The 15,790-nt window shown below is 35.3% G+C and overlaps 1 protein-coding gene and 1 long non-coding RNA gene across 16 annotated transcripts in view; one reads left to right on the forward strand and one right to left on the reverse strand.

Moving 5' to 3' along the window:
- ADGRB3 (adhesion G protein-coupled receptor B3) overlaps nt 1–15,790 on the forward strand; it is a 441,482-nt gene that overhangs the window by 179,945 nt on the left and 245,747 nt on the right. For all 15 annotated transcript variants that reach the window (XR_015282914.1, XM_023922413.2, XM_023922418.2 and 12 more), the window contains 4 exons: nt 2,763–2,924; nt 10,065–10,229; nt 13,059–13,223; nt 14,091–14,255. Coding sequence is in view for 14 of the 15 variants with exons in the window: in XM_023922413.2 (XP_023778181.1) it covers nt 2,763–2,924; nt 10,065–10,229; nt 13,059–13,223; nt 14,091–14,255 (657 nt within the window). In the remaining variant the exon portion in view is untranslated. The remainder of the gene's footprint in view (nt 1–2,762; nt 2,925–10,064; nt 10,230–13,058; nt 13,224–14,090; nt 14,256–15,790) is intronic.
- Nucleotides 3,100–4,844, reverse strand: LOC147654696 (uncharacterized). The gene is made up of 2 exons (XR_015282916.1): nt 4,710–4,844; nt 3,100–3,581 (listed from the first exon to the last, which is right to left on the reverse strand). It is a non-coding gene; the product is annotated as an uncharacterized LOC147654696 (long non-coding RNA).

Below are 15,790 nucleotides of genomic sequence, written 5' to 3' on the forward strand. Positions count from 1 at the left end.
GGGTTCTCAAATAATAGAAAACAAGAAGGTAAACAAAAAGTAGCCCTTTCAAAGTTTTCATTTTAGAAAAGAAAAAAATGGGCAAGAGGATAACAATGGAAGATATATTTGCAGATTATGTATTTAACCTAGATTCATTCTAGGAAATACAGAAGTCTTTATGTGTTTAAATTAAAATGGTAAATAACAATGATATATATGTGAAGATATTTCCCTTCTTTTAAATCTTTTAAAATAACTAATAATTACCCTGAAAGCAGTACAAAATACTCTGAAAATTTAAAAATTACCAAAAAATCATAACGCATTGTATGAAAGGAAGCAAAGCAGCTGGTGAGATAAGTGTGTTCTTTATTTTGTCTTCATTTTACACTTTTTGCATTGTACAGCATCTTAATATGGAGGATATTTCTCCAGCAAATGTTTAAGCCTTCTTTATATATGATGACGTACATTAAGAGATTGTCTTTTGTGAATGAATAGTACATATATTCTCAGAACTTCTAATAGTTTATACTAATTTCAAAATTCACTGAAAACAGTCACACAACAGTCTGACAACAGTCTAATAATCATGTTGCTTCTATTTTCCATCATATTCCAAATCACTTTAAGATATCAAAAAATTAAAATTTTTGATTTTTAATTTCTGTATGTTATTAGCTGTGCACTGTAAACATATCTGTGTTGAATAATAGATCATTTACAGTGAGTATATATAACTAATTTACATAATGAGGAACATCTTGAGAAACATGGTTTAGTCTTGTCTGCTGATTGACCTTTTATCTAAACCATTTTAACAAAGGCAAAGTTAAATTTCAAAAATTTAGGAAAAGACAAAAAGTACTAGCCTAGAAACCCACAGTAATACAAGTCTTTTTCCCGTGCATATAGGGCTTATTGTACATATTATATAATTCTAAATGTCTACATACAAATACATATTTAATACATATTAAATATATTGAGCATGTTATATCATCTAATCGGAACCCTAACCATCTAACTGCCTAATCAAAGTGCTAAATTCATGTCACAAAAAATATTTAAACAATAATCAGTGATATTTTTTTTTTCATTTTTTTCATCTAACAAATAAAGAAAAGGACTACAGAAATCACTGGTGAATTTTTGTTGTGTGCAGAAAGGTCATAATTTTGTGCTTTTCCATAGAATTTTTTAGAATTGCATATAATTTTATTAAAAACAGGGGGATTTGTATGCTAATTATAAAACATTCTGTCTTTTTACTGAATAAGAAGCTTCTTCTTTTTTTTTTTTTTTTTTTTTTTAAGCACTGAATAGCCTCAGAATCTAATCTTAGAAGTTTAGCAGAAACAATAATTTTGAAAAGGTTTTGTGCTTGACCTCTGGGGGAAACAAAAAACCAAAAGAAAGACAGCTTGGAGAGATTAACAGATTCTTGATACAAAGCACAGTCTGAAGGAGAAGTATGTAATTTACTGCATTCTTGGAAGATAGCACCAGAATATTCCTGGTTTGCAGACAATCCCTTGATTGTGATCAGTATCAAAACTTTTGGAAGACTAGAAGTATACTGAGATAACTGAAATTTCAAGCAAGCTCTTCAAGTCTGCAGATTTCATCATGCCACTGAATTTAAAACAGAAAGTCCCATTTGTTTCAAAAAGGACTTAGATTTAAAAATCAAGCATGCAATAAGGGTTTCAGCTGCCATTTTACATTACATGATGATTTTTAACAGAAGAAGCTAAACATCAATGCACAATTATTTACTCAAATTGTTCAGTGAGGTATATTCACATTATTTTTGCATTTGCTTTCTGAGAATACTCAAGGGATCTATTTTTATGAACAGGAATTCATTTGGGAAAGGAATTGCAGAATTATTTTGTGTGTAGCTGTTCATGAGTTTAATTCAAGCATTCTTCCCAGAGCATCCATGCAAGAAAACTTTAAGCATTACTTGCTTTAAAAAAATAAAAATATAGTACTATATATCTCATTTAAAAAAAAAAATCCTCTTTTCTAATATACAGTACTAATAAATCACATCTGACAATTCTGAACATAATAATATGTATTATGTGCAGTAATGAGGTCTGGCACACCCAGGAATTCAGCATACCTGTTGTTAGCTGCTCAAAGAAAGGCACAGATCTGTGCAGCCAATTATCAAAGTTTCCATCCCACATTTCAGGTTAAAATTTAGTAGACAAAATGTTTTTCTTTGCCAGGAAACTTCTTTCAAATGCTATATGACTCTCCTGAAGAAAATGTAGGACATTAGGGATTGGCTTGTCTGGGTTTTTTTTTCATTGGAATTCCCTTACTGGTAGGGTTCCTTAAACTGTTACTGAGCCTTAATTCTAGAGGGATAAGTATAAATATCAAAGATAAATCCTTTGCTATTATATAAAAAGAGTTGTCTATGTACTTACAGAATCCTGAGGGTAGTGTTGTTTCTGAAGTGTTGAAGGGCACTAGTTCTCATAAAGCTGTAAATGATGCTAAGACATCAAAGTGTTCCCCTCTGACAGGCGTTATGTGATTGCAGCATTGTAGGTGTCTTTGTTTTCTATTCATTGCACATTTTCACAGCTGCTTTACTCCATAAACCTTTAAATATTTATTTTGGTGTGGTAACTTTTTCTTTGATTTGTAAGAGCAGATGATAATGAGCTTCAGCAAAAAAACAAAAAAACAAAAGAAACCAAAAACATTGTGTCATTAATACTTATGTCTATATTCATGTTTGTTTGTTGTCTTGAATACAGGTGAATCTGGTGTTGAAGAGTGGGCCCAGTGGAGTACGTGTTCAGTTACTTGTGGTCAAGGGTCGCAGGTGCGAACCAGAACTTGTGTATCACCTTACGGGACACACTGCAGCGGCCCTTTAAGAGAATCAAGGGTTTGCAATAACACTGCCCTCTGTCCAGGTAGTGTTAGCAGCCAATAAATAAAATTGTGGATGTTTTTGAAATGTATAATGATAAGAATTTGAAACTATATCTTTTTTTTTATTAGTATTAACGTGGATTTCATAGGGGCATTCCGATTAAAGCAGAGAATTGTAATTCTATTCACCTGTGAATTTTTTCATGTAGGTTATTATTTTTATTTTCAGAACAGTCAAGATATGGAACAAGAGCACCTTTTTTACTGAGAGTTTCAATTTTTTTTTTTTCAGAAAGTCTATATTCTCTCATTTTCACTCAGAAAAGAGAAGGTAGCACGAGTACAAAGACAAACTAGGGAAGAAATCCAGATCATTAATACATTAAGGAGCAGACACTAATTAAGAGGGTGGGTTAACATATATTACTTGACACTGCAATTGTTTTGCCATTTAGAATATTCTCTTCTAGGCAATGGGCCAGACAATGTTCTATGCACAGTTATGTCTTCATGGACTTCCCTTTACATTGTTCTGGCAAGAAAGGGCAACAGTTACCTATCAAAGGAAAAAAGATCAGACAAAAGTAACTCTCTACTTCTGACACACGGTAAAGGTCATCAGTGTCTTGCATCACAGTTTTCCTACTCCTTTTGTCTGAGACATCTGGACATCGTTGGAGTTCAGCAGTAGTTATACACTAAGGAGAAGAGACAGGCATATTCAAGTTAGTTGCTGAAAGGGCACGTCTTTCTTTAGACTCTACCTGTGGATCTGATTAATGTATGATTGGAAGCAAGAGGGAAAGCATATGCCCCATGACTACATTATTTTTCCTCTGCTGTGACTGAAATGCAAAAAAAAAAACAAACCAAAACAAAACTATATACCATCCTTCAATATAAAAATTCATCATGTCCCTGTAATATTTGATCCCAAGAGGGTGGTGAGCCATCTTCAGCTTCTGGGGAAGCTTAGTACATTTTTGAAGTAAAACTAAATTGTCATACACAGAGAACACTTGGACTTTATCTCAATGAGCAGTAATATGTAGAATCAAATTCTCATGCTATTACTGAATGTTGAAAAATAGCCAATGGGAAGTGCATGTGATCCCATCAGAGTTTGTGTATGAGCATTACAAGCATTTAGGGAGCCTCTGTAATGGAAAGCAACTTAGAAGATTGTCTCTAGATAATGCATGATGGTAACAAGAATTTTTCCCAATGCCTAATGTTTTTCTATTGTGCTTAAGTTAAGCAATTCACATGAAATTTTCCAATATTTCAGAGTAGAAATGCCTAGTTAGAACTGAATTTTAATACTCCAGAACTGGTAAAACTTCACACATGGAAGTGTTTCCATAAAAAAATGGCAGGTATTTCTAAAACAGACTAGATTGTGCCAGAGGTGGGAAATACTGCAAAATAACTCTCAAGTACAAAAATAAGAACTAAAAGAGGAGAACTATAAAAGAAATGAACAAACATTGCAAACATTCAAAGATAGATTTAAATATTCATTTGAAACTATGTGAAGAATGAACATGAAAACACAGTCCATCTCTCACAATGAGTTCTGCCTGATTTCTTGCTAATTAGTATTAACTAAGAAGAGGAAAAAGGATTAAATCACCTAATTTTCAGAATTTTATCTTCATTCTCTCCAGAAAAAAGATATGAAATTTTCATGCAAAGCCAGAGCAAAACAAAACAAAAAGATCCAGGTAATGCAAAAGCCAAGGCAATTGATTTGCTGTCAAATTTAAACTGGAAAAAAGCTAATTCTTAGATATGCCATTCACAAACAAACTTTTAACAATGCTCACCCCAAAACACTGCTCCATATTTCTCAGTTCACAAAGGAGCTGTTTCCTTATAGCCTCACACTTCAGGATACAGCTTTTGTTTCCAGATACCAAGTATGAGCAAAGGCTACTAATTCTTAGTGCCTGCACTGCCAAGATATTTCCTTTTTCAGCTCACCACAGCTGATTCTGATAATCTCTATGTATCTTGAGTTACCTTCCTAGATAATTAGTCTTCTGGGTTTAATCCTGCTTATTGTTTATTGCATATTGCATACAGTTACAATAACCTTATTAATTTAGGTTGTTCTCTGTCTGATTACAGGGTCACTACTGTGTAGCAGTGTGCAAGATTAGCAATTTAGAAATAAGCTTTTCCTAGGGACAGCTCCATTATTTTTTCAAACGTCCCTTTAATTATTAGCCCAAATATCCTCTGTCCTCATTCTATTATGTATCCTGACTCAAAGTTGCATAGTTCATGATTATCCCTGGTCCATCCATAGAAAAATACATGGTCTGTACAGTAGTGCATTTAAAACAGATGTTTGACAAAATGATTAGTAAAAGGGTGGGGGCATTGTGAGACCTGGAATGCTTCCTAATCAAAAAGTTGCCCCGTCGACATAAAAAATTATGCAGAATGACCTACTGTACTTCATGCATCTATCCATAGCTTCAAAGGAACCTGTTAAACTTGCAAATACTAATGCAAAGCTTTCAGACAATTTTTTCTATTGCCTTTAGATATTCTTTAGATACACTTTAACATATTTTATATGCTGTCCAAGATACTCCCTGGAATGTTAGAAATTATATTTCTCTGTGATCTCAGTGTCCTGGAAATTCTGGAAAATGGGATTCATCAGCTTCATATATATGTATGTATTGGAATGGAACTTTCAGTTTCAAAATAGTATTACTGATATTTCAAGCAAAATAATGAAGGAACTACATTTTACACATTTTTTGGTTTATCTATATTTATTTCAGACCAATACTATTGTAGAGAAGTGCAGCATACAAGACAACAAAACATAGCTCAGGTAATTTTTATTGTCTGGTTCTTTGTGAGTGGGGACACCTCAAGATCCACAACTGCAGAGCTAGTGATTCATTTCAGTTTAGTGAATAATTTCTAACACAGCTAAAACTTAATGAGAAAGAATATGGGATTTCCAGGCCTGCAGATCATCTCAGCTTCAGTTTCTCCTTCTCCATTGCCTTCAACACCTTTTGCCACAAAATTTAGCTGTAGCTTACCATTTTCTGTGAAGCTTACAGGTAAAGCAAGACATGGCAGGAGCAGGAATACACTAAGCCATTTCAAACATTTGTATTCTCAAATGCTGTACTTTGGCTGGTGTTATTTGCTAAGGTAGGTATACTTACCCCCCTTTTTTCTCTCCCTTATCTTATTGCAACAGGGCCTGACAAAAAGCTTGTCTGCATCTTTCTTAGAGGCCCCCTCTGAGTAGTAGGAAGGCTGCAGTAAGGTCTCCATGGAGGCCTCTTTTCGAGGCTGAACAACTCAGTGTCTCCTATCCTGTCTTCATAAGAGTGAGGTTCCAGCCTTCTGATCATCTCTGTTGCAGTGCTCTCAACCAGCTCCAACAGGTTTATGTCTTTCTATGCTGAGGATCCCAGAGCTGTATGCAACACTCCAGGTGGGGTCCCACCAGAAAGGAGTAGAGAGGCAGAATCTCCTCCCTCACCCTGCTGCCCATGATGCTTTTGATGCAGGCCAAGATGTGTTTGATATTCTGGGCTGCAGTTGCACAGTGCTGGCTCATGTCCAACATCTCATTCACAAGCAGCCTGAAGTCCTTTGCAGGGCTGCTCTCAATCCCATTATCTCCCATCCTGTATTGAAACACAGGATTGGTTGTCCCCAAGCCATATGCAGGCCTTGTTGAACCTAATAGCATTCACTTGGGCCTGTTTCTACAGTTTTTCTAGATCTCTCTCAATGACATCCTGTCCCTCAGGTTTGTCAACCACACCACTCAGCTTGGTGCTGTCTGCAGACTTGCTGAGGGTGCGCTCAACCCCACTGTCTGTGTCACCGATGAAGATATTAAGCAGTACTGGACTTGCACCATGTCAATGGCCATAATATTTTTTCAATATCTGTTCAATTTAAAGCTGAACAAATCAAAAGCCTGTATACCCCAATAAAAATCTCACAAAATATGTTTGTAGGATGAAGGCCAGCATGGCCTAACGCCTCCTTACACTTCACAGCAGTTGTGAGTTGTGAACACTGTGGGTGTTCATTTCAGCATGATTAGGTTCACAGAGTGGCAGAGAGATGGGAAAGATGCTTTGCAGTAATCCAAACTTGTTGTGCTAGCAATGTTTTTGACAGAGAAGCTGGCAATAATCTGATTATTTTTGTCCCAAATAATGAATCTTGCATTTGAAACTGTGTTATAGAAAACAGTAACTCCTCTGCGGGCCAGCTCTCCATCTGGTGTAATTTGGCATAGCTCATCTGGCTATAATTCATCAGATGCTATAGAGGATTTTTTTACATTTAGAAAATAGTGTTAAATAAAGAAGATGTAAATAAAATATCAAAAAGAAAAATCAGGGGTAAGAAACTTTCAATGAAGATGTTCTTTTAAAGAAAATCTGGATAATACTGGACACTTCTGTAATGCATTGTTTTAGTGTTGTGCCTATTACTTCCTTGACTTTATTATTGGACTACTCATTTCAGATATAAAAGTCTATAAAAACAAGAAGGTGCTGAGAAATTTTTACTTAATGAGATAAAATTTGTCATGGAAGATGATTTTTGGCATAGCTAAATTTAAATCACAAACAGAGGCTGTTTTCAGTCCACCCAAAATGAAACATTTTGTTTTAGCTTATGTTTAGTTCCAAAATCACACAAGAATTGTTCTCTGTTGCTGCTAGAATGCAGTCAGCTCTTGCCAGAAGAAATATACATCCTCTTGGTTAAACACAGTACCTTTAAAGAGGTGTTTGGTACATGGTTTTTTAATTTTCAAATAAAGACAACTAACTTAAGAACATTTTGACAGCATAGAATCAAAATTCCAACTAAGCAATAGGCTTAAACTTATATGTGCCCCAAAAAATCCCACTCTACACAGAGTCAAGACTTTTCCAATTAATTATTTTTCTAGAGAATAATCTTTTTAGAATTTGGATTAATTTTGTTTAGCTGAGTTTTATACTTTTTAAAATTCTTGTTGCATCTGAAGGTTTTAATCAACTGTTGTGGTATCAAGAGATGAAGCTATGTTGTTGTTATTACTTGTTATTGTTTGGAATCCGATCTGACAAACTGTTTTGTCCTTAATTTTGCTCATATGATAAAAATTGGGAATCTTAGAGATGTGCCTGGATTCACAATCTAACACTTTGCCAATGAGAAAAAAAATTATTTGGATTATACAGCTGAATCAAAACAGCTGTAGAAGTATAGTACTTGTTGAGAACAGATGAAACTAAAAGAGTTGCGTGCAGGTATAGTCATAAATTTACTATTTTTAGAAGTGCTAGACTTTCTGGTTTTGACAAAAATGTCATAATTAATCAAGGTTTCTAAACTAACAAGACTAAAATTTGTCACTTTAACATTAATTTGGACTGTTCCTGAGGGTTATTTTTTTTTAATATAATGAGATGGATGTGATATTTAGAGTAAGACAAGAAGGATGTAAGATGTGGTCTTTTTGACCACTTTTACGTGACCAAATGAAAACCTTTCATCTATTGAGCTGTTGTCCAGTGGGTTAAAATCTTCCCTGAATAAAGTTTGACATTTTCTGTCAGGTACAATTTCTCAGAAGTTAGCTAACAAACTTTTTATCTCAACATAGTGTCTGAAATGACAATTTTTCCTACTTTTAATGAAAGGCAATAGAACTTACCTACTTGCTGAATTCCCCTTGATCTTACTGATGAATTTGTGATAATATGCCAGGGAGCTGAATGTCCTTCCACAGCCTTGCAACTGAATTTCACCTCAGGAAATGTTATTCTGATTCCTTCAAGAAAAGGGTTGTATTTGTAGAAACTGGGCAGGTGATATGTGCCTTCAGGGCAAAGGAAACCTATATATGAGAAGTGCTTTCACAGTGATGAAAAAAAGTGAGGACAAAACAGAAAATCTATTTCTTCTGTAATGTTGGGAATCATTACCACTGATACACTCAGATGTTATACACAGTTTGCCCCTCCAGACACCCTTCAAACAGACATGGCTTCAGAAACAAAATTATGTGGTACTGAATGAGATGTTCAGTCTGGATACTAACTCTGGATTTCTCTTAATGTTTAATATTACTGCAATTCTCATCACTACATTCCTGTTCTCACACTGCCTAATTTAAATTTGTGCAACTGCTCTTATTTAAGCATTAGAAAAATAGCTAAAATTTGCCTTCTGCAGTATTCAATTTAAATAGAATTGTTTTATAAATGTATGTGTGGAGAACTTTCTGAAAATTTCACTGAATTTTTCTGTAAAGGGGTTGCATATGGTATGTAAGTTCACATGGATATTGTATATCAGTTTGTCCTATAGTAGAAAATGCTTAAAGTAGAGAAAGATTATTCTTCTATGATTCCTTATATTAATATTATCAAATATTTGTATGTAAAAGTGGTATAAGTTTGAAATTTATTTTGAACTATGAAGGTATTTGCTGTTTGTTGAATGAATGTTTTTCCAAGACTAAATGTATTATGGTCTATTAAATCAATGAATATGTTCATGTAAGGAAATGGTACATATCTCTTTTACTTATGTGATCTTGGAATTTTTGAGGAAGATAATCAAACACATCTGTTGCCATATTTCTAACAGAATTTAAACAATTGAAAAAACTTTGATATTACTGCCCCAATTTGTGATATTGACAAAGTGATAAATTACTGCAATTATTCCTATAATTTCAAAAGAAAGCTTAATTTTAATTGCTTATAAATTTTAGAGTTGCCTTGATACAGAAATTATATGCCAAATTTTCACAAAAACTAGCCTCCTGAAAATCAGGGCTATTAAACATATCAAGTCAGGGACCAAAGATGGCATAACTTCTGAAAAGGAAAGTCATCTTACATAAAACAAGAGTCTCTTCTTCTCAAAGAAGAGAAACTGTAATAGTAAAATTAAAGATTAGAGAAAATATTCCAAAGTATACTTTTAAATATACTTTAGAGAATATATGATTAAAATTAACTAAGTTTTAATGTGTTTTCCTATTATAATACTTACTATGTACTGATTTCCTTGAAGGTGGCAAAAGAACTCCTCTTTAAAATATTGATCTTGTTTGTTTTGAAACCTTTTGTACTTGTGTGTCTGTTTCTGGTTAAAATCTGTGTGGTTTGTTGCAGTACATGGCGTTTGGGAGGAATGGTCACCTTGGAGTTTGTGTTCATTCACATGTGGTCGAGGCCAAAGAACTAGGACAAGGTCATGTATACCTCCCCAGTATGGGGGAAGATCATGTGATGGACCTGAAACACAGCACAAACCTTGCAATATTGCACTCTGCCCTGGTGAGCTCATATGGCAACTCTCTGCTTTGTTACAGTGCATTTAATGTGGGTTGCTTGTGATTTTTTTTATAGCCCTTTGCACATAGGAAAAAAAAAACAGTATCCAAAGTGACTAGCTTGAGTAATATTGTTCATAATTCTGACTGTAGTGGTTAAAATATATAGTCAGGATGGTAACTGTTCAAGACAGATGCAAACAATATTCAGTTTCTTTGAGGTATTCTCTGTAGGGCACAGTATGTTGTATGGGAAGTCTCAGTTCAGGATGGGTCTCAGAGAACCAAAAGGCAAACAACTGCCTGAGTGTGGCTTAAAGAGAGACATTCAGAGGTCACATAGTTTGTGTCCACCATAGCTGTATGAATTATGTTTGCTTAGAGGTTCACTGTAATTATTTATTCATCATATGACAAACATATATGTGAAACTGTAATATTTAAATTGCTAATTTATTCAAAATGGATATTATTTACATGTGTACAGACAGAAATGCTCACACAAGCTAGGGATTTATTTGAATCTCCATTAAGTTCTTGTAGTCCTGATTTTAGGTGCCTCATTTCTGGTAGTTATATGCTAAACTGATTTCAGAAAATTGCCACTAACCAAATAAACAATGCATGGGCTTCATATTAAACTGCCCATCCACTAAAATTAAAGCTTATTAAAAAAATGTATTGTTTCAAAAGTGATTTTTAACTTTTTGTCTTTAGATTGTGATTCATTTAGACCAAATTTTGCAAAATGCATGTATACATATAATGCATCCAATTCACTTCAGGACTGAGAAAAAACAAAAGATACTATACCTACTCTGTCAAAATAAACAATTATTTGAGAACTTTGGATTTTAAACCATCATTTGTATCTAAATGACTTTTAGAGGTACTTCTATACTGTTACATTTTAAAGTAACCCTTTATGTCTTTGCTCAATATTAAGATCTGCTGCAATTTTCATGTTCAATTTATTAAGGGAATCTTCATGTTGAATTCCCTATTTTTTAAGGGTATTTCTGAAATAGAAAACTCACATACTCTTTTCTCCTAAAGATAAATAAGAGAGATGTATGAAATATATATGAGAATCCACAGAATTTGTTTTCTCCTAAGACAGTATAATAATTGATTTGATCTTTCCTATTCTAAATAATAATATATAGCAACGAATAAAACTGAAGAGGGTGCATTGAAATGTAATTTCCATAATGTTTTCCTCTTCACATAAACCTTTTATGATTAATGAGTAGAACTAGCATCCATGTTTAGAAAGATTTCCATTTTCTTCTGAATTAATTATCAGGGTGCAGCTTCATAGCTTCAGAGGCATCTGCATTGAGAAGTGGTTCACAACCAGGCATTACATAGAATATTTAATACGCAACTTTAGGGAAAAGCCTTGGAAAATCTCTTCCTTTAATTCACTGGTGCTGAGATCCAGGGCCCAGGATATGGATAGTATCTTTGAAAGGTTCTGTTGTTAATGTCTGACATTAGCAAAATATTTTACCTCCATTATTCACTGAACAGTGATGCACCCATACAGAGCAGTATGTTTAATCACTAACATTAAGATTCTGCTTTCTGTTTTAGATATTAACACCATCAGCTTAGGGAGATGCTATTCAAGCTCCCCTTTAGAAGAATCCTGAAAACAGGGTTTGGCAAGTGCACCAAGTGAAATTCTTTGTTTGGAGTGGTGGTGCTTATATAGCACTAGTACTTATAGAACCAGGTTTTCAAGGACGAGCATTAATCAAAATTATATTAGAACCTACATTTTGAGATTATATTTAACTGCAGGGGCAATGAGGAACTGATGATTGCCGCAATCTCTGTGAATGCCGGATCCTGAATTAGCACAATTAGTCATAACACATTTCAAAATGCTTGCCTGTTTTTAAACATACTGTCTAGTCCTATTATTATCGACCATATAATTTTTAACTTGTATGGAAGCATAATTGCTTTATGTTTTTCATTATCTTGGTTTTTAATATTTTCATTTACCTCAAGAAGCTTTCTGATATACAAAATTATTAATAACAGTCATTAACCTTTACTCAGGAGAATATTCATCCAAACTCAAGTGCATGGGCTAATACAAATTACTAAATACAGATTCATTTCCACCATTTCCATTTTGTTTAGACATTTAACTTGACATATTCAGAAAGAAAATTATGCAATATGCAAACACAACAGCAGATCTGATAAGGAAGGAAGGAAGGCAGGCGGTTTCTGTCTTGCTACATTTTATCTCAAAAGCATATTGAAGAACTGGGATCATTTACCTTACAGGGAGGATGAATGACAAAAATATAGTCAGCATTCTGAATACAGAGGAGAGAAACTGTATGTGAGGCGAAGTGGTAACTCACATTTTCCTGTTCAACTAAAGACATCTAGTTTCACCATCAGGACCAATAACTTTATAATGTGACCTATCTGAACTATCATTGCAGCTTTTATAAATGACTTCAGAGGGCTCAGGGTTTATTTACATGATAAAAGAACGGCCCTCACTTTTGCCTAAAAAGACTAGTCTTTTTTAGAAGGCCTTGTTTTTACTAAGACCCTTCAAATGGTATGTGACCAAAATCATTATTTATCCTTTTTTACATCAGTGTACAATTAGAGGAGATGGGACGCTCTTTACTTGAAGAAGAAGGAAAACAGTTTTCCATTAGTTTAAAGCAGCTCTTGACGTTGGTTTCTGTATTTGATTGCCGTAAGCAGCCAGGCTGGGCCCAGCCCGAGGGGCTGCGGTCACCTGCCTGGCTCCGGTGTAACCCTGCTGTGTCCATCTCTTTTGTGGCCGCCGCGGCAGTGGACGGACAGTGGCAGGAGTGGAGCTCGTGGAGCCAGTGCTCGGTGACCTGCTCCAATGGCACGCAGCAGCGAAGCAGGCAGTGCACGGCGGCGGCGCACGGCGGCTCCGAGTGCCGAGGGCCCTGGGCCGAGAGCCGGGAGTGCTACAACCCCGAGTGCACCGGTGAGTACCGAGCGGCGCCGGCGGCACCGCGGCCCTCAGCAGCTGCCCGGTGCGGCGGGGCCTGCAGGGCCGGCCGGCCTCGGCGGGCTGCGAGGGGCACCCACGGGGAGGCTGAAACACAAGTCATTTACTGCAACACGAGAAGTTTCGTGTCAGCGCGAGAAAGAGCTTCTTTACAGTGTGAGTGGCAGAGCACCGAAAAGGCTGCCCAGGGAGGCTGTGGAGTTTTCCTCTCTGGAGACATTCAAAACCCACCAGGATGTGTTCCGGTGTCGCTTGTTCCAGGTGACCCTGCCTTGCCAGGGGGTTTGGACTGGATGATTTCCAGAGTTCGCTTCAGACCCTAACAGGTCTGTGATTCTGTGAGTCCTGACGCCTCATTCTTATTTACTTGAGGGGAAAAAGGTGAACACTGTGCCCTGAAAGGCTGCGTGAAGGCTGCACATCAGCATTTTGGTTTTATTGCTATTTGAAGGACATTCTACAGTTTAAGGCAGATATTTTTTAAGCCTAATATTTAGGCAGATATTTTTGGAATTTTTCTTGAACCTACAAAGTAAATATATATGAACTGGTGCCCTTTTATGCTGAGACTACTTCATGATCCTCTGACAGTAGAAAAGCAGTCTTCCAGGGTATGTAGATTCTATATGGACTTACCTTTAAGCCTCATTTGCTCAGTCAGAGCATGTAAAAATCAAGATCTTAAAATATCACATGCAAAGATGTTTTTACTTAGTTTCTGTTAAGAGTACTTAGGCATATTGTAAATGTATATTGTTACTGTACAACACAAATAAATTTAAAAAAGAGTAATTCTCCACTATGACTGTCATATCACCACTGTAATTATATTTTTTCAAACAGCAAATGGCCAGTGGAACCAGTGGGGCCACTGGAGTGGCTGTTCCAAATCCTGTGACGGTGGCTGGGAGAGGCGGATAAGGATCTGTCAAGGTGCTGCTGTGACTGGGCAACAGTGTGAAGGAACTGGAGAGGAAGTTAGACGGTGCAGTGAACAGAGGTGTCCTGGTGAGATGAAAATATAATTGCTGTAATTATTTACACTACAATATGGCTTACTTTAATGGCCATCTTTAGGAAAGACAAGATCAATGTCTGTGGAGTAATTGCCATAAAGAGCCATATCTGGCCTTGCTTTAGACAAGTCACTGCTGGTTTTCTCAGTAGATTTCTGTTTATGCGGCTAGGTGCAAATTAACACTATGAGATATATGAGCAATGCATCATGTTTTGAATAAAGCAAAATACCATAGTAAAAATATCATAAAAAAATATTTGATTGCCTAGGAATGCCTATAGTATTTGGAGCATGAACAATTTGTTACAGAAAATCTCTTTGAATGCACTGTATCTGAGAATATCAGGGCTGGTTTTGTAATTTGGAATACCTTTTATCCAGTTATAAGTGACATCTGTAATATATTTGGGGTAAATTCCATCACAGTAAAAATAAGGGGTAAAGTGAGCCTTACCATAGTGTAGAGAATTAATGAATGAATGAATACATGAGAAACATTTTATAAAAAGGAAAGTAATTTAAAAAGAAAGACACATCTTTCTATTATTAAGAATTAATATAATGCTTAAATATCACTTTTTTAATATAACACTTTGTATCACTTTTTACTTTGCCCTCCCGACAGATTTAAGTCTTTTCCACTAAAACCTAATAAAAATGTACCTTTGAGCTTCTTCAAAAATGAAGAATAAAGAATATCTGGTGAATCACGTAGTATTTATCATAAACACACATTGTCCTAAAGTAAAAGAACGCATTGTTGGATAGGTGAAAGATTAAAAAAAAAAAAAAAAAAAAGGTGTTAGTAGGGTAGGATGTTTTAGCCATCCACTTGGGAAATTATGTGGTCTGAACTGCAAGCCAGGAAGCAGGAAAAAATCAATGTAGCAATCTGACTTCTGGACATTTTTGCTGGCTGCCTTCTCTCATAGTCAGAGAAGGACTTAAATGGCAGGGATGCTTTGGGGTCAGGAAATGAGAAATTTATCAGACATGAATTTTATGTTACCGAGCCCATGTTTTTCATAGACAACAGGTTTATCCCTTGACAGCCACCAAAGAACAGTTTTCAAGGTATTTGCAGTACAGTAGAACAATTAATCTCATTGCATTCAAAGAACACAGCAAAAAAGATGATTTGTAGTTAGAAAGTTATAACACTTTACTGTAGAAGTTAACTAAATTTAGCTTGCTTTTTAAATGATCTCTTTAATTTTAATAAAAATTTCATTATTTGAAAAGCAGTACAAAATAGTATTTGCATTGGATTCCTAAGCAAACTAATTTCCATAGGCAATGCAGACTTCGTCCATAAAAGCACAACACTAAGAGAAGATTAATATGAATCTTCTCAGTAAGCAGTCAGATGAAGTAGATGCTGCATATGAAACCATTCTTGAAATAATTTGCATTTGTATATTTAAAAGTAAAACCATACTGCTGCAGTCCAATTTTCAAAGGTTGCCACCTGCTGTTAATAAAATATTTTACAGATGTATTTACAAGTCAAATGCACACAGAGCTT

Source organism: Cyanistes caeruleus, chromosome 2 (genome assembly GCF_971803275.1).
Source record: "Cyanistes caeruleus chromosome 2, bCyaCae1.hap1.1, whole genome shotgun sequence".
NCBI classification, from domain to species: domain Eukaryota; kingdom Metazoa; phylum Chordata; class Aves; order Passeriformes; family Paridae; genus Cyanistes; species Cyanistes caeruleus.